The 20211-nt window shown below is 33.5% G+C and overlaps 1 protein-coding gene across 1 annotated transcript in view; it reads left to right on the forward strand.

Annotated features, from left to right (window-relative positions):
* The window catches only part of Malrd1 (MAM and LDL receptor class A domain containing 1), a 470497-nt gene that overhangs the window by 185941 nt on the left and 264345 nt on the right, over positions 1-20211 (forward strand). The window contains exons 22-24 of the mRNA XM_069991735.1: positions 3662-3818; positions 9152-9262; positions 11787-12000. Of these exons, the coding sequence (XP_069847836.1) occupies positions 3662-3818; positions 9152-9262; positions 11787-12000 (482 nt within the window). The remainder of the gene's footprint in view (positions 1-3661; positions 3819-9151; positions 9263-11786; positions 12001-20211) is intronic.

Here is a 20211-nt window from a genome sequence, read left to right on the forward strand (position 1 = left end):
TTAGAGTCCTTCACTTTATTTCATAGACTTCACTCTTGAGTCAGCAAAGATATATTGAACATTTCTAAGCAGAAAGAGTAGTTTGTATGTACACTTTAGAAAGAACCAATAAGGTCACAGATAAACCTTTCTGGACTCTTCTGGACTATTATAACACAACATACCAGATGTGAGTCTAAAGAGATGTACTGGAGAGCTAACCTAGTTGAGAGGTACTAGAAAACTTGGACTATATGCAATCTTAGTCTCTTTGGACTGTTATAACAAAATACTTTGAATGGAGTGATACACAGAATTTGTTTTACCACAGTTCTAAAGGTTGGTAAGTCCAACGTCAGAATACAAACAGATTTAGTATCTAGAGGTCTTTCTAGTTTATAGAGGATGACTTCCAACTGTGTCTTTGATGTAAACGATGAGGTCTGTGGCCTCACAAATTGTAACTCCTATTACCATGAAGGTTCCATGGTCATGACCCAATCAACTTCCAGAGCCCAGTCCCCCAGTACTGTCATGCTAGGCACAAGAATAGCAGTATATGAATTTTAGGTGCACATAACATTTTTTTTACATTTCTTACTGTTTATAAAGCTAATAAAATTCATCACAACTTTCATAGATCATATCCTGACAGGTATGTTAAATTAGTCTATAATATTACAATGAGTCAAAGGGAAAATCTCAATCAAGGAATGAACCTTTAGAATATATCTCTCATACTGCATATGCACAAGTCCAAAACTTGGTTGGTTTTGTTAAATATATTTTGATTGCCTTACAGGTGTTTTTTTCTACAAATTTTATTAGGATGGTCATCTAGGTGACTCTTTTTTTATTGTAGAGATACTGTGCAGAGGGGTTACAGTTACATGAGTAAGGTAAAGGGCACATCCCAGGAGACTCTCAAGTGCAGAAAAAAAAATGTAGCTGTGCAGTATTTTAATACTGTTTATTAAACCTTTAAATTATTATAATTAAATAGTATTTAGTAGCATTTACATTATTAAACCTTTACATTATTTTAATTTATTTGGTACAGCATTCACATGGCTTTAAAATTATTTAACAGGTATAGTACATGTTAGAAACTGATTACATTCTATGAGACCTAGGTAGCTTTCTATTCACAGCTTTTTATAATACTGACTTTTAATGGTTTGTATATCATTATCTTGAATCAGTGAGTTTGAAACATCTGCAAGTGTAAATATCATTTTCTTAAAAATCCCTTTACTGTGTGGCTTAAGCTATGCTTTATTTGAAAAAGATATGTTTTTATACAACATCCTAGTTTCTTCTCTGTAGGAGAAAAGGCATTCTGAAGGTTGGTATAGAGGTTTTGATAATTGATGGGATATGGGTCTGATAGTACCAGTCATTACAGCTGTACTAATTCTATAAGAGGAGGTGATTTCCTTTGCAAGTACATGCCCTAATAATCTCGTCCCAGACACAGGCAAGTGTCTGTGTAATTTTTCATTTTTCCATTATGAATTAGGCATACATCATGGGCCTCAATTAACACCTGGGAGGTCAATGATTAGCTGATCTGCTGTTAATATTGGCATTGTGCTCATAGTTTGATATAAAAATCCAAACACAATTTTATCATTTTAATTTCACAAACAGATATCCTTATGTATCCCCACAAATTTTCTTTTCCTTCGAGATGTAAAGAATGTTTTAGATATATAGAATTTTAAAAACCTACTTCCATAATATATTTTATATTTACCTTGAGTACCTAATTCTAGTATTACAGAAATTGGGGAAAATAAGCATAAATTGTATCTTTTCCATTTGTAGAATTCCTGGGAAATTAATACAGAGGCCAGTATTTGAAGAATTATTGACTACATGATTTTATCAGTGCCAGACTTGTGACCTTTAGAAACTTAATTCCACCATGTACAGATCTATTTACTTTTTTTTTGGTCTGTTCTGTGTGTTTCCTGGAAGAATGACCAGCTGTTGTTGTTCAGTCAGCCTTTACTATGTGATGAGTCCAAATCTAACGATTCAAGCAATCACAAATCAAAAATATTTTTGAAAACCTTAGTCTGTGCTGAATGTGACATTTTCCCCATCATTTCCTCAACAATAGAATAGAGCAACTACAAAAAAAAAAAAAGAATAGAGCAACTACTTACATTTTTTGCATTGCACCAGATACTATAAGTAATCTAGATATGATTTAAAGTGTAGAGAAAGATGTATATAAGTTAAGTGAAAATACATCACCATTTTAAATAAGGAACTTGAGAATCCATGGATTTGGTATTTTCATGGGGTGCTGGAACTATTCCCACAGATACTGAAGAATTTTTTTCTCTTCAAAAACAAACAAACAAACAAACAACTTGGGCTCAGAAAAAAAATAAAACACACTTTAAAGTTATCCACAGGGATATTTAAATGTGCTGAACTGAAAGTGAATTAAATTAATATAGAGAATAAGTTTGAAAGGAAAGTCTTAGTGACCTGTAAGTGGAATTCTAGCCAGTTTCAGTTCTGATGTTAATTCTCTCTTTATTTATATTTTTCTCCTTTTAATGTCTCTTCTAAAGGTGTTCAATACTTCAGGACCTCATTTTGTTTACATAAAAATAAGCACAAAAAGCAGACCATTCTACAATAAAACAAAAACACAAAAACAAGGAGCAGAAAGATATGGCTAATGACAAGTTAGGCTATACTTTATGATTGCTATTCTCTTAAAAAAATAATTGCTCAGAAGTGGGGTTGCTGGGTCATAGGGGAGCTCTATGTGGAGTCTTTTGAGGAAGCTCCATACTGCTTTCCAAAGTGGTTGAACAAGTTTCCACTCCCACCAGCAGTTCAGTAGGGTTCCCTTTTGGTCCCGTCCCCTTCAGCATCTTACAAGGCTATACTAAAACTACCAGCATAACTATGTTTATCACAGCATTATTCACCATAGCTAAGATATGGAACCAACCCAGATGCCTCTCAATAAATGAACGGATTAAGAAAATGTGGTATATATATATTTATATATATTATATATACAATGGAATTCTATGTTTCTATTAGAAAGAATGACACCACCCCATTTGTTAGGAAATGGAAAGACTTGGAAAAAATGATATTAAGTGAAGTAAGCCAGACCCAAAGAAATATAGGCCCCATTTGCAATAATATATAGTATACATCTAGCATAATTTTATCAAATGATCAGTAAAGCTCAAAAGCTATGTACATATGACCATATAAGATTATGCTAAGTGAAATGAACCTTGAGATAGGGACACAAGAGGTCTTTCTTTGTTGTTTTTAATGTATTACATGATTTTTTTTGTTTCCTTTGTATGTCCTTCCCCTGTTGTCACTGTACTTGATTTTGTTACCCTTCATCTTGTATATACATTTGTCTAATTTGGGGAGGGGTAGAAGAATAACAAAATGCTGAAACAAGGACACAGGATGACCCATTGCAACAATGGTACCCACAAGACACTGTATTTGTAAGAGGAGGAGTGAAGGAGGTGGGAGGTGGGAAGGGATAGTAGGAGAACAACAAAGAAGGGGGTAACAATGCCCGACAAGAAATGTATTCATTACCTTACTCATGTAACTGTAATCCCTCTGTACATTTATTTACAATAAAATAAAATTTTTTTTAAATAACTGATAATTTTTCCAGAAATACCACAGATGGCTGGTACCTGTATGCTGATAGCTCTAATGGGAAATTTGGTGACATCGCTGATATCTTGACTCCTGTCATCTCACTCACTGGACCAAAATGTACCTTGGTGTTTTGGACTCATATGAATGGTGCTACAGTTGGTTCTCTCCAGGTATTGCTTCTACAATAGCATTTTTTGAATTACTTCTTTGCAAATGTCTCTTGCATAATTTAATGCTATCAAAATTGTTGGTAAAAATCATATTGAGTGAAGCAAGCCAGGCCCAAAGAAACATAGGCTGTATGGTTTCCCACATTTGTATTAATTAGTCTATGTCTAGGATAGTCCTAGCAGAGAATCACAATAGCTCAATAGCTATGCACATACGAACATATAAAATGATGCTAATCAAAATGAACTTCGAGATATAGAAATGAGATTTTTTGGGGGGTTGTTTTCAAATGTACTGTGTGAAGTTATTTTTTCTTTCATTTTATTTTCCTTTGGTTTATCCCCTGTTGTCACTGTTTTTGATTCTGATACCCTGTGTCCTGTATATATATATTTATTTGATTTGGGGAAGGGAAGAGGACTAACAAAATGGTGAGACAGAGGACAAAGAGTGAACCAATGCAACAGCAATACTCACAAGATACCATATTGGAAATGAACTTTACAACTTCAGGGATGGGGAGGAGAGTCTGGGGGGAGAGAAAGTGAGAGAAAATGAGGGAGGGGGTAACACTGTTCAACAAGAAATGTACTCACTACCTTATGTAGCTGTAACCCCTCTGTACATTATCTTTACAATTAAATTAAATTAAAAATAAAATACAAGTGAAAATGGACAGTTATCAGCACTTCATTAGTTTCTTAATGATATAATTGAAAAGGAGCTTTGGCAGACATTAGTAGCTAGTTGGAAGTTCTTTTTCTATTTAATTTGTGGTTATTTTCCCGATTCTGGGGTTATAGCTTCTGCCTAATACTATTTTACACTTAAAATACAACTTTTAAGAACTTATAAAGTTTCTGTATCCATGTTCTGGGTGTGACATAATTGAATGAGCATATATCCTTTGGGAATATGTGGATATACATTCTTGCTATCTTGGAGGGTAGTATTGTGAAGTTCTCCAGTAGTCGTTTTTTCAATATGTGTCTTTGAGAAAAAAATAGACTGCTAAAACTCAGGAATAGCTAATGAAATCCTATATATTATTTACTACAGATTCCCATTTTTGCTCATATTCCCTGCAATGACCCTTAAAGCAACAAATCAATAAATAAAAATCAATACAATATCACATATTTTACTCAGATGTTTCTCACTTGTCCCTTTCAAATGAATAATACTTCCTTGTTCTTCCCTAGACTTCATAATGACTATTTTAAAGGATTATGACCAAGATATTTTGTAAAAAGTCTCTTGAGTTGAATTTGAACAATTTAATTTTGGTCATAGGACCACTATCATGTTCATATTATTACTGTTTTCCAATCATATCCCTTTGTCTTCTTCATATTGGAACTGATTTTGTGTAGAAATATTTGAGATCAGTATGCAATCAGTATAAAATCTATATGTAAAATCCCAATGTGAACCAATTTTACTTATTAATTTCTATAGCCAGTAGTGTTTTTGCTTAATTAATTTTAATATGATTACTTAATTCATAGCTGTGGCTTTTCTTCTCTCCATTTGTACTTTCAATTGTAAAACAAATTTTCACATCTCTGTTTCTCATTTACTGTTTTATACTAGTGTGACCCATGTGTTCCTATATTACTCAGTATATTGTCAGTAATTATTGCTATTTATTTGTCCTTAAATTGTCTGAAGTTTTCCTAAAAAGTCTCTATAAACTGATTTCTTTCAGATTATTTCACAAGCCTTTTTCATCATTGTTTAACCATTTTTCTTTTCTGGAATGATATTCAAAACGAATTTTCATACTGCGGTATATCTAGAATTAACACTTTCTTTCTTTCTTTCTTTTTTAGAAGACCAAAGTATAGAGTTAAAACAGAAAAAAAATAGAATACTAATACAGATCCTTAAGTCCTATCTTCCCCTATTTGACATAGCACTGGTAGAAAATAATACAAGATTTATTTAGTGTGCACAAATCCATTGTTTAGACGAATAAAGCTGACTCAGTTTGGAAACATCTCAATTTTTACTTGTCTTCATGCTTACAGTATTTGTCTACCATAAGCACTTTTAAATCAGAGATCTTTTGCTAGAAACAAGTATATAAATGAAACCTCTGCTTGAACATAAAATGTAAAACGAAGTAAATAAATACATAAATTAAAATGACAAGAATGTAAACCAGGCCACATCTGGAGTGTGGATACTGGTGTTAGTGAGGAGAGTGAATATGGTCAGAATACTTCATGTGTACACATAGAACTAGATCAGTGAAGCATGTTAGGGATTGCTTTGGAGGATAGACAAGAGACACTGACAGAGGGTGATGAAGGAGAGAAGTCTGACCAAATCACACTGTATACTTTATAAGCGTATATAGACACATCAAAATGATACTCATTTGTACTAGTAATTAAGGCAAATAAAAAAGCAGCAAAAAGTTGTTCCTGCTCTCAAATACCATAAATTTGGGCTCCTAGGCTCTATTTTCCTCAAAGAAAGAAAAATAAATTATGGGCCAGCCATTTAAACACTTCTTTCTCAATGTTAATAATGAGCAGATGAGTATATTCCCCTTCCTGTTTGTAGTATTTTATTCTAGAATTTTCCTAGCCCTTATTAATAATAAGCTTTTCCAAAATAATTTTAGATAAACATCCTTTATTTTAAAAATGCTGTCTGTTTTTCTATTGGAAATATTAAATGAATGGATCCATTTTAAAAGCATTCTCTTCTCTTATATTTGTATTGTTGAGTGTATGTGTGTGTGCATGTTTAAACTAAAAATGTCAAAATAAGTTATAACTTATTTTTTTGTTTGCATTGATTTTTTAAATGGTTTTAGGCAAAGCAATCAATAAAACTTACTTCAGGGTTCTTGTATATTTTATGGTTGTGATTAATGATCTGAAAAGTATTTTGATTTTTTTTAGAGTACAAATTTGTACTAGCTGTAGAGTTATTAAGTAATATTAAAATTCAGTAATTATAAAATAATTAAAATAGTAATCATAAATAAAAACTAAATAAAACATTAAATATTATATTAAAATATGTGGCTTGATAATGTTTTCCTTAATAGTTTGAACTACTATGGAAATTATACAAATATCTTTCTTCTCTGCCTTTTTTTATATCATTGACAAATGATTTTAATAGTAATTATATTTTCTTGACTTTGATATTAACATGAATTAAGTTGACTTTATAGACCAAGATAATGGTATTTTCTCAAACATTGTATGACTGGAAATTTTAGACATATAAAAATAAATTCATGTAAATTTAATTATTAAAAAGGTAATGTTAAAGATTACTTTAAGATTCCATCTTTATGATGCTTTGTGATTTGATTGTATAAATCGTAATTTTTTAGAGTAATATGAAATAATCAAACCCTCTTTGTTATTTTAGGATGTGGTGCTATTCTTCCTTCCCTGTTATTTATAGTAACTCTCTCTAAGGCTTGTTTTGAATTATTTTAGAAAGGGAGAGCCATAATTTTTATAATACAGTGAGAGTCAGTTAGCATTGCTGTCAAATTTACCTGAGACAATTACCTTATCAAGAGAAAAGCTTTATCTCACAGTGGTGGAAACCTCTGTGTTTGATTGGTCCTCTTGTTCTCAGGCCTGTGGACAAGGCATTCATCACCTCATGGCCAGGATGCAAAAGGGGTGAAAGACAGTACACTGGGTCCTACAATCCTCTTCAGGCTCACACCCACACAGACTTAAAGACTTCCCACCCAACTCCAGCCCTTAAAGGTTTCATAGCCTCCCAAAGGTAACATACTGGGGATCTAGACTACTACATGGACCACTGAGCACCACTTAAGATCAAAACTGTAGCAAATATTGATGAAACCTTGCTTCCAAGGCTGTGGGCAGGGAGCTCTTACAGCACGAATGATGACCCCCTTCTATGACAGGTTGAATATGTTCTCAATATAACTTAACTAACATCAAATACAGTGAAAACAGGGTTTATACCGTGGGGGAGGGACAGTATAATTTGGGGAGGGGAAGAGAAAAAACAAATTGTTTAAATAGGAATACAGGTGGACCCATTGCAACAATGAGATGTACAAGTCGTTATGTTGAAAAACGAACTTTACAGCTTTGGCGCAGAGGTGGGGAGAGGGGCGGAGGGTGGGGGGATGGGAAAGGATGGGAAGGGGAAACAAAGGAGGAGACAACAATGCTTAATAAGAAATGTACACATTACCTTGCTTATGTAATTGTAACCCCTCTGTACAGTATTTTCACAATAAAAAATGTAAAAAATATATATATATATATATATAACTTAACTACTCTACTGAAAACCAATTTTATGAGGAAGATCATTCTCAAACCATTTTAGTAAGGGATTCCACAATTTTTCCAATAAAATGTATGTTTATATTCACTATATACAATATTAACTGATACCAGGGCCATATTTTTATAAAACTAATTTAAAATGTAGCTGAATTCTTAATGAAAATGGTATTTAGATACCTTCAGACATGATTGACAGCTATTCATGAATACTTTTATGACTCAAAAAGCTTATCACTTTCTGTGACACAAAAAGTGTTGTATCGATCCAATAAAAATATTTAAAATATCAACATATTAGACTATTAGATATTAATACACTAATTATGTTATACATAATGTATTATGTATTATATACATAATTATGTATATTTTATATGTATGTATGTATTTATTATATGTATATAATACATTGTGTATAATGTATTATGTATTATATACATAATATATTATGTATTATATATTACATAATATATAATCAATGTATTAGATATTAAAGGGATACAAGAGGTTTTATCTTTGTTGCTGTGCTTTTTAATGTACTTATAATGTACTATGTGATTTTTTTTGTTTCTTTATATGTTTTTCCCCCATGGTACAACCCCTGTTGTCACTGTATTTCATTCTGGTGTCCTGCATCTTGTACATACATTTTTCTAATTTGGGAAGGGGAAGGGAAATAACAAAATGTTGAAATAAGGATACAGGATGGCCCATTGTAACGATGAGATATACAAGACAGTATGTTGAAAACGAACTTTACAACTTTGCAGGGGGGAGGGAGAAAGGAGGGAGAAGTTGGGGAGGTGGGGAGGAATGGGATGGTAGGAGAAAAATAAAGGAGGGTGTAACAATGCTTCATAGGAAATGGACTCATTACCTTGCTCATGAAACTGTAACCCCTCTGTACAGTATCTTTACAATAAAATATATATTAAAAAGATCTTAAAAAATTAAGAATTACTAGGAAAAATGAACATTGTGAAAGACAAAATATTTCATTGCCTTTACTTGCTTTATTTCCACAGGTACTCACGAGGAAAGGCAATGTGACTTCTATAGTATGGATTCAAACTGGACAGCAAGGTGCACAGTGGAAGAAAGTAGAAATATTTTTAGGCATTCATTCCTTCACAGAGGTTTGTAATCAAAACAATTAGGTGATGAAAGGGTTAATATTAAGTGTTTTTTTTTTTTTCTTTCCTACTACTTTATTTCATCCACTCATGTTTATTTCCTCCTATTCCCAGTTTGGTGTGTTGTATGAATGCACAATACTTAAGACTCCATATGGCATTTTTCCATAAGGAATTTACTATTTTAGAAATTCCAAACTGTTCTCAATTAAGCAGCTATTTCTATAACTATCAGAAATTCTACTTTATTTGCATGACAATCTTCTTCCACTTCAGTTTCTCACAAATAGTGAAAACCTCCTTTAATTCTGGAAATATATTCTCAAAGAGGATAGTAAAATTATTCTAAATACAGATGTTCCAAACAATATTATATGGTTTAAGATTACTGGTTTATGGAATTCAAAATAATTAGGAAGTATGATAGTGTCTCTTGTTCCTTTTGTCTTCATTGAGAGTACAATAGTATAGTGACATTAGAACTAATGCAGGTTTCCTTCAGGAAAAAGAATGTGGCTTAAATGGTAGCGCTCTTGCCTATCATTTGCCTAACAAGTGCAAGACCCTGAGTTTAAGCCCTAGTACCACAAAATAAAAGGTTGAAGTAGAACATAGATTGAAATAATTTTTTACTGAAAAGAATTACGTGCCAACATATTGGTATGAATTTCATTTTTACGGATTCTCAAGATTCAAGAGCTTCATGGCTTTATTGGAAATTTACTGGAAGAGGAAACTTGATTGTTAGGTTCTTTTTAAGAGTTGGATAAACAGAGTAAAAACTTAGAGCTAATTATGTACAAGAACCTTTTATTCTTAGCCTTCATTAACCGGAGCTTAATTGCTTGAGTTTAGAAACACTTGTCTATAGATAGAAGTACCATCAGTGCTAAACATTGCATTTGTTGTCTTCTGTCTATGGGACAGAAGTAGACAGGTTAGCTGGGAGTACTGAGTAAGTCTATTGTGGACATTTTCTCTGATCTTTCAGAGAGAACAAAGTGTAATAAAAACCAACAGGCAAATGGGGGTGATATTGTTGATGTATTTTGGATGCATGAATGAAAATATAACTAAGAAATCTATTGAAATTGTTCTAAGAGGACAGAAGAAGAGGAAGAGAGTGGGTTGAGTTTGATAGGGTACATAGTATACATCTATGGGAGTGTCACAATAAAACTTCCTTGTACAACTAATACATGTTAATAAGAATGCAAAGAAAAGGACAAAGATGAGGGGGAATGACTGAGCCTATATTGGAATGAGTCTAATCAAGGTACATTGTATACGTAATGGACATATTAAAACAAAATGCCCTTATACAACTAACTGCTGCTAATGAAAATGTACATGTCTTGGGGGGAGTATAATAAAATTTACCCTGTGAAAGACCAAAAGAAACTAAATTGGGTTGGATTATACAGTGTACAGTTGTTGTAGGAAATGACGTAGAGATAAAGTAGAGTGTAAAGAAACAAAATTGAAGCACAGCCTACATACTGCTGAATAAAAGCACGGATAAATAATTATTCACAATTCCTGGTGATGCTGTGTGTGAGAAATCCACATATGTTGTCTTTTAGTGGATTAACCAATTTCCCTGTAGATATTTGTAGATGATTTGGTCCACAGACAAAAAGATCAATCTCAAAAGAAAAATACTGGCAACAATTCAGTAGCTTGTCACAATAAGAAATTTGTTATTTGTAATATTCCAGGTATTCTATCTGCAGGAATTTTAAACTGAGTCAAGAAGAGTCCTGGGCAAGAATATGTAGAAAGTTCTGTGAGTGCCGCTTAACCCTACATTGGCTTCCATTCTAGACAATGGATCATTCATTTCTTGTAGGATAATATTTATTCAAAATAATGTTAAGGAGCAAAGTGAGGCAACTATAATCAGTGATTAATTTATTTAAAATTCTGTTATTTCACACTTAAATTTTGACTAGAGGGAAGTACACAGCATAGTTTATTTTTTAATACTAATAGTAATGGTTGTGAACATTTATCTTTTCAACATTCTCTCAGTAAAAATGTACTGAGCATGCACATGCAAAGAATCTCATTACATGCCAGGGAGGACAGTGAGGAGTGAGTACACTGCTCATGAATCTTCATTCCTCTAGTACCAGTTCCTCTGGCCTTAAAAGGATGAATGAAGACTTGTAAGTTGGTAACAAGGTAAAACTAGAAATAACACAATGAAGCAGCCCTGGGAAGATTGTATAGCTTTATTTGGAAACCATTTAATTGTTAAACTAATTTTTAAGAATTCTTACAATTAGCCAATCAGATTTACAGCAGTTACTAAATGCTAAGCATTTTACGAATTTGAAAATACATTCTCATGGAGTTTCCACAGGGTTTCTATGAATGAAGCACATACTCCAAAAGGTACATTTACATTTTTAATCTGCAGAACGAACAGATTCTAGCTTCCCGAAAATGATATGTTGGTGCGTCTCTGACTTTGAATGTCAATACTAATTGCTGTTTCCTTTTTTTCCTCATTATTTCTCTTTAGATTATCTTCAGGGCAAAACGTGGTGTTAGTTACATAGGCGATGTAGCCGTGGATGATGTTTCCTTTCAAGATTGTTCCCCTTTACTTAGCCCAGAAAGAAACTGTACTGCTCAAGAATTCACGTGTGCTAATAAGAACTGCATTGCCATAGACAGAATGTGCGACTTCGTGAATGACTGTGCTGACAACTCAGATGAGAACCCCTTCATCTGCGGTGAGTGCAGCGCTCCGTGCTCTCACTGTGGTGCATTGTCCCCTTCGCACTCAATGTGGGGCCTTCATTGTTGATGTCTAAAGTGTAGGGACATTTCAGGAGCAGGTGCAGGCAAGGCGATTCAACTGCTTCATTCCACTCCTTTCTCCTCTCCAACCCATTACTGAGATCCTGTGTTTATTTATTTAAAAGGACTTGGTGTCTTTTGTGTGTAGAGATGAAGGAATTGGAGTTAAAGGGATGTCTTGAAAGACAGAATGGAAACAAATACTTAGCCTAGGAAAGAATTTTAAAACAAACAAAAGACAAGCAAAATATCCATCAAAACTCAATTTATGTGACATTGGTAAGCATCTGCCTTCTCAATACATTTGAGAAGATTGTTATCTTGTGGTATAAATTATATGATACATTATTTAACAAAATGATATTATGATAAAATACAAAGTTGAAAAAGGCTGCTGGGCATCAGTGGTTCACGCCTATAAACCCAGCTGTTTGGGAGGCTAAGAGCGGAAGGATTCCAGAAATGTCCAGGGGACCTTATCTCATAAATAGCCAGCACAAACCAGAGATAGAGGCCTGGCTCAAGTGGTAAAGCACCAGCCTAGCAAGCATGAGGCTCTGAATTCACATCCCAGTCCAACAAGGTAATAATAAAAATGAGAGAAATATATCGTCCAAAGAAAATACTAGATCAGCTATGTAAGAGTGATGTAAGAGATCCACTCATAATGAAACAGTACCATTAAAGATTCCTTAGCTAAATGAACCATATGTATTTATTCGGATAAACTTTTTCTGCTATGCAGCCCAGGCTTCATTTCATTGCAAATGAAGTGAATATAAGTTGCCAAAATGAAGGGTGAGAAGTTATTCCACTATTACAGTTTCTGAAATACAATGTTATTAACAGTCAGATATCATTTGCTTCCTGAAACCAAAATGAACAACTTTTGTGTATAAGTAATGTAAGTATCCTCACACTTGTCTAGAACTTGTAACTGTCCAACATTTTAATTTACTAATCTCCACCTGATCTTGAAAGAAGCCACAAGACGTTATTAGTGCTTTTCTTTTTTCTTTCTTTTTTTTTTTTAAACTAGGGCTGAGAACCGAACCCAGGGCCTTGGGCGCGCCAGGCGGGCGCCCTTCCTCTGGGCTAAACCCCCAGCCCCAATTAGTGCTTTTCTTGAATGGATTCACTAAGAAAAGTGGGTAAGATTGTCAAAGTTCTTACAACCACTGCTAACAAAGATAGTCCTAGGCACTGAATACTTCAATTTATAATTATTGCTTAGACCAAGTTACCATACCACTTCTATATGAAACCAAATGCCAGGAAGCTGGAACATGACATCAAGAGGGTGAGGTCAAAGGGAAGGGGACAGAAAAATGGAAAGAAGAGTGGGCAACAGCCATCATAATAGTCAATGTGCATATGTGAAAATGAATCTTGGTAAACTGAGGACATGAGTAAGGCTGGGGGGAATGATTACAAAGGTGACATTGATAAAGATGTATTGTAGTCACAAACTGACCTATTGAATTGAAACACCTTGGTACAACTACTTAAGGATAACAAATAATAATTCTAATAATACATCTAAGTCTTAAAAAATAGTAGTACATAGAGAAGTTGTCTTTATAACATAAACCTGCATGTCCCTTGAATTGTGGATGTCATTTGTTTATATCCCATTTAATCTATATAGACCAGCCTGAAATAGCTTAGCTGGAATTCTGTACTTATTATTTGTCTTTACCTTTGAATATTTTTCTGATTTTTCAGTTATTGCTATATTAGAAATGCTTATATAGTTTCTTCATTTCCATTTTCATTTGAAGATCATACAAATATGTCAAATCATCAGTTAACAGAAGATGTTATGCTTTTGAATATTATTTGCAATATTCACCAAGGACTCTTTCTCAGAGATATAATTTAATACAATTTTTAGTACTTAAAACATGAGTTTGTTTCTGGCTAAATTTTCTTTTCACTGGATTCAGCCTCCGAAGTCATTAATATTTCTTGGAATTTCTGTGTCTGAGAAAGTATGCTGATTTACTAAGAAGCAGAAGGTGCTTTTTGTAGAACTGATTGCTAAATCCCTTTACATTTTCTTTTCTTTTACGTTTTTGTCTGATCCTGGGGCTTGAACTCAGGGCCTCTGGTTTGTTTGGCTTCCTTTGTTCACAGCTGGCACTCTACCACTTGAGCCACACCTCCAGGCCATCCCTTTATGTTTTATAGAGGGCCTCTTCTTATCAGGAGCACCGGAGCAAGAAAACTAAATTAGTTCCAGATACTGAATAGGTACAAGAAAACTTTTCAACTTTTAGAACAAGTAAACAACAAAAACCTTAGAATAGCACTAAAAGTAACCTAAGTTTCAATATTAGCTCTCATTACATAGAATGATTCTTTTAATATAGCATTACTTATTTTTCCTATGCATCTAAAACGTCAAATGGATTCCCAGTCTACTGGATTAAATGTTGTGTTTTAATTATAGAGTGGCTGGAATCTGCTGTAGGAATTATGAGTAGTGTTATTATCCTGAAATATGCTATAAAGTTTGATGTTCTAATTAGACCTGGATGATTAGGAGGAAAAAAAATTAAAAGAATCACCATAGCAACTGATTTCATAAGTTTGGCTGGCAACCAGCCACATTTTGGGGCTTAAATTTGACTTATTTTCTTTGAGAATTCTAAGTAAAGTTGAACATGTACTACAGCTAGAGAAAATTACTGAAATATTAATAGGTAGGAATGCAACATCTACAAATAGCAGAAAGAATGAAAATTTATCTCTGGCCCTAGAGTATAGCTGATAGAGGAGAACCTGCTGTTTAATTTTATGGAGATTAATGCCCACTCTGAAAGCAAACTTTATCTGAAATTATGAAAATTATTTTTATCTTTATCATTTAAGCATATCAAAATATAGGAAAGACAATGGAAGTTGGTTATATATCTGAGAAATGTAAAATATTTTTTGAATATAGATGTCGATGTCATCAATATTGGAGATCTTTGGGAAATTATTGCAATTCCTTTTTTTCTATATATTTTAGTTAGTGGATTTATTACTGAGATATAACTGAGCATATCACAGGTGTTTTCAAAGTAATTTAATTCTGCACTGTGATAAATAACAATGCAGGTTAGTTATGTGACCAACATAATTTTACTCAAAATTCAGTGGGAACTGTTGGCCCAGTGTAGATATCTCTTCTTTTTAAATACATTCAAAACATTTAAGAACAAATTTAACACTCAACAAATGTCAAACTTTTTGGCAGATTAAAATGACAAAAGAAAATGTTTTCTTATTTAGTCAGAAAAGCAGTTGTAAGACAGTATCTTTTTTTTTTATTGTGAAAATACCGTGCAGAGGGTTACATTTACATGAGCAAGGTAATGAGTACATTTCTTATGGAGTATTGTTGCCTCCTCCTTTATTTCCCCTTCCCATCCATTCCCATCCCCTCCCCCACCTCGCCAAAGTTGTAAAGTTCGTTTTTCCACATAACGTCTTGTACATCTCATTGTTGCAATGGGTCCACCTGTATCCCTATTAAAACAATTTGTTTTTCCCTTCCCCTCCACAAATTATACCAGCATCAAATTCAGTGAAAACAGGGATTATACCATGGGGGAGGGACATACAAAGCAACAAAGAAATCATTTTATAAATATGTTAGAAACAATAGCAAGAAAGAAAAACCATTTAAGTCTTTATCTTGGGGTTCATTTCGCCTAACATCAACTTATCTGACCGTTTCTGCTTGTCTCAGACATATACTAATTATTGCAAATAAGGAAAACCATGGGACCTATGTTTCTTTGGGCCTGGCTTACTTCACTTAATATAATTTTTTTCAAGCCTTTCCATTTCCTAAGAAATGGGGCAATGTCGTTCTTTCAGATGGAGGCATAGAATTCCATTGTGTATATATACCACATTTTCTTGATCCATTCATCTACTGAGGGGCATCTGGGTTGGTTCCATATCATAGCTATGGTAAATAATACTGCAATAAACATAGTTGTGCTGGTAGCTTTAGTATGGCCTTGCTTGTGATCATTTGGGTAAATGCCCAAAAGTGGGATTGCTGGGTCATAGGGGAGCTCTATGTGGAGTCTTTTGAGGAACCTCCATACTAGTTTCCAAAGTTGTTGAACAAGTTTACACTCCCACCAACAATGCAGTAGGGTTCCCTTTTGTCCACATCCCCAACAGCATCTGTTGTAAAAACTTCCAATTGATTAGGATTAGAAATTTTAATAACAAAAGGCCCCTCCCTAAAAAAAATCATAATAAAATTAGAAATGTTCTGAACCCAGGAGTAATAAAATAACTAATGACAAAACCTGTGGGATCTTGTTAAGCTAATATTTAGAGAAAATTTATAGCCCCAAACCTTTAAATTAGAAACTAATTAACTGGTATAATATAATGAAAAATCTAAGATTTACAGAGAATTTTAAAAGACCAATGAGGTTTTCAAATACCTGTAAACAAGCAAGAAAAATAGAGAAAGCAGAATTATAAATAGTTATTGAAGTTATTGTATGTCGGGCAAGGTTTGAGATACCTAAGCATGCATCAATAAGTAAAACAGAAAGCTTTTACAATATAAAGGATATACTTGTGTTCAGCAAAGATACTTTTGTATAGATAACACAAAAACACAGAGGTACATAAATGCATAGATATACACATGTATATATGTCTATAGTACAGAAAGAATAGATCTGAATGAAAAGCTATTTAAGCAGGTTATTGAAGCAAGTTTGAGACACATATTTGATTTTCTTTATTATATTTGTTTTGATGGATTTGAGAGGAATTTCATGTGGTTTTAATTTGCATTTCCCTTTTGACTAGTGATTCTGAACTTCTGTTCTTAAGCTTATTAACCATTTGTGTATGTTTTGCAAAAACCCCCAGTACTTTTTTTTTTTTTTTCAGATTCAGTACCTTACTAATTTTGCCCATATGAGACCACAATCTTCATACATCCACCTCCCAAATAGTTAGGACCATATGTGTCTATCTCCACTTCAGGCCTTTTTTTTTGAGATACTGTCTCATTAATTTGCCTGGGTTGTCCTCAAACTTCCATCCTCCCGTGATTACAGATCTGGGCCAAGCAAAGAGTCAGTGTTTAATGTTAGTTAAATCCAGCTTGTCAATTGTTTGTTTCATGATTGTGCCCTTGATATTATACGTAAGAAGTCATACTATTCAACGTACATATGGGAAAAGAGCCAGGTAACTGGATGGGGTGGGTGGGGTTGAGACACATGGGAGGGAACAGTGATGGAAGAACTGATATTCACCAACATATATTGCACTCGAAAATTAAAACATGTTGAATTGAAACTTTTTTCTACACTTACTTAAGGCTAAGCTCGATTTTTCTCATTTTATTTTGTAGGATTTTACTATTTTATTTTTAGGTCTACAATGATGAGTTACTTTCTTAAAAGAGTATAAAGCTATTGTTTTAGATATGGATGTTCATGTTACCAGCATCTTTAATAGATAAAGCTGTCCTTTTTCTCTTTCTCTCTTTTTTATTTGTCTGTCCTTCAGCTTTTCAGCTCAAGGCTAGTGCTCTACCACTTGAGCCACAGCACCACTTCAACTTTTTCTGATTATATGGTGCTGAGAAATCGAACCCAGGGCCTCATGCCTGCTAGGGAAGCACTCCACCACTGAGCCACACTCCCAGGCCTGTCCTTTTTTTCTTATTTTTCTTTTGTATTTTTTTCAAATATAAGTTGAACAAATTGTTGTGCATCTATTTTTGAGATCTATAGTCTCATTGATTAACTTATTTGTCTTTTTTTTTCTTTATCTACTTAAACCACAAAGTTTTCATTATTGCAGCTTTATTTCAATTCTTCAATCAGATAATGTGACCTTAAACAGTTGTTTTGTTTACTATCCTATTCGTGATTCTTGATTTATTTTTACTCTCCACATGTTATTATAATCAATTTTTCAAAATCTACTAACCACATTTTACTAGGAGTTTATCAATTCTAAAGACTAAATTGCCTAAAAACCAATACTGTAACTGTTGACATTTTCTATCCGGAATCAGGGGAAAACCTCTGTATTTCATAGTTTTTCTCAGATTTTTTGTCACCACTCAAATATCATATATATATATATATATATATATATATATATATATATATATATCAGACGTATAACTTTTATTTTGAGAAGATGCTAATATAAATTGTAATGAGCTTTTTAATTCCTTTTCGTCACTGCTGATCTATGGGAAAGCAATTGGCCTTTGAGTATCCTAATTGATATTTAACCCCAAGATTTTGTTTATATTATTTTAGATTTTCTACCTAGACAATTATGTGATGTGTTACCAAAGACAATTTTTATTGATTCCTTGACTTTTTTTTGTTTATTGCACTAGCTAAGATATTCTGTGTGATGAAGAAAAAGTTGTGAGAGGAAACATTCTGGTTTTGTTCATGATCTTAGAAAACTATTAGTATTTCTTTAACATTAAATATATTACCTGTAGGATTCTTCTGTAATTCTTTATAAAGTTGAGAAAGTTTCCCCCATTCTTAATTTCCTGAGTGTTTTTTAAATGTTTTTTACTGTGAAAATACTGTACAGAGGGGTTACAGTTACATGAGCAAGGTAATGGGTACATTTCTTATCAAGCATTGTTGCTTCTTCCTTTGTTTTTCCCCTATCATCCCTTCCCTCCAACCTCCTCAGCTACACCCCCCGAGACCCATCCCATGCCTAAATTATAAAGTTCATTTTTTGACATAGCATCTTCTACATCTCATTGTTGCAATGGCTCAACCTGTATCCCTATTAAAACATTTTATTTTTCCCTTCCCCTCCACAAATTATACCAACATCAAATACAGTGAAAACAGGGCTTATACTGTCAGGGAGGGACATACAAAGCAACAAAAATATCATGTGGTACCTTATAAATATGTTAGAAACAATAGCAAGAAAAAAATCACTTGTATCCTTATCTTGTGGTTAATTTCAATTATCATCTTATCTGACCTTTTCTGCTTGTCTCAGACATATACTAGCTATTGCAAATAAGGAAACCATGGGACCTATGTTTCTTTGGGCCTGGCTTACTTCACTTAATATAATTTTTTCCAAGTCTTTCCATTTCCTAACAAATGGGGCAATGTCATTCTTTCTGATGGAGGCATAGAATTCCATTGTGTATATGTACCACATTTTCTTGATCCATTCATCTACTGAGGGGCATCTGGGTTGGTTCCATATCTTAGCTCTGGTAAATAATGCTGCAATAAACAATTGTGCTGGTAGCTTTAGTATGGCTTTGTTTTGTAATCATTTGGGTAAATGCCTAGAAGTGAGATTGCTGAGTCATAGGGGAGCTCTATGTGGAGTCTTTTTAGATACCTCCATACTACTTTCCAAAGTGGTTGAATAAGTTTACACTCCCACCAACAATGCAGTAGGGTTCCCTCCTATCCACATCCCCTCCAGCATCTGTTGTTATTAGAATTCTTGATTATATCCATTCTAACTGGGGTAAGGTGGAATCTCAATGTTGTTTTGATTTGCATTTCTTTTATGGCTAGAGAGGTTGAGCATTACATGATCTTGTATTTAAAGAATCCCATGGACTTCACTTCCAAATTACTCAAGCTGATTCAAAACTTTGGAAAAGTAGCAGGGTATAAAATTAACCCTCAAAAATCAATGGCTTTTCTGTATGCCAACAATGAGAAGAGTGCAGCTGAAATCAGGAAAGCAACTCCATTCGTAATAGCCCCACAAAAAATAAAATATACCTAGGAATTAACTTAACCAAAGAAGTGAAGGACCTCTATGATGAAAACTTTTAAAAACCTGAAAAAGGAAATCAAAACAGAACTTAAAAAGTGGCAAAAGCTCCCATGCTCCTGGATTGGAAGGATCAACATCGTGAAAATGGCAATACTTCCCAAGACTATCTACAAATTCAACGCGATGCCTATCAATATTCCAACCTCATTCTTCAAGGAAATAGAACAGGCAACCCAAAAATTCATATAGAACAATAAAAGACCCTGAATAGCAAAAAGATCCTTCACAGAAAGAACAATACTGGAGGAATATCAATAACAAATTTCAAACTCTACTACAAAGCCATAGTAATCAAAACATCTTGG

The sequence above is a fragment of the Dipodomys merriami genome, unplaced genomic scaffold (genome assembly GCF_024711535.1).
Source record: "Dipodomys merriami isolate MVZ:Mamm:240054 unplaced genomic scaffold, mDipMer1.0.p SCAF_4, whole genome shotgun sequence".
Classification (NCBI taxonomy): Eukaryota; Metazoa; Chordata; class Mammalia; order Rodentia; family Heteromyidae; genus Dipodomys; species Dipodomys merriami.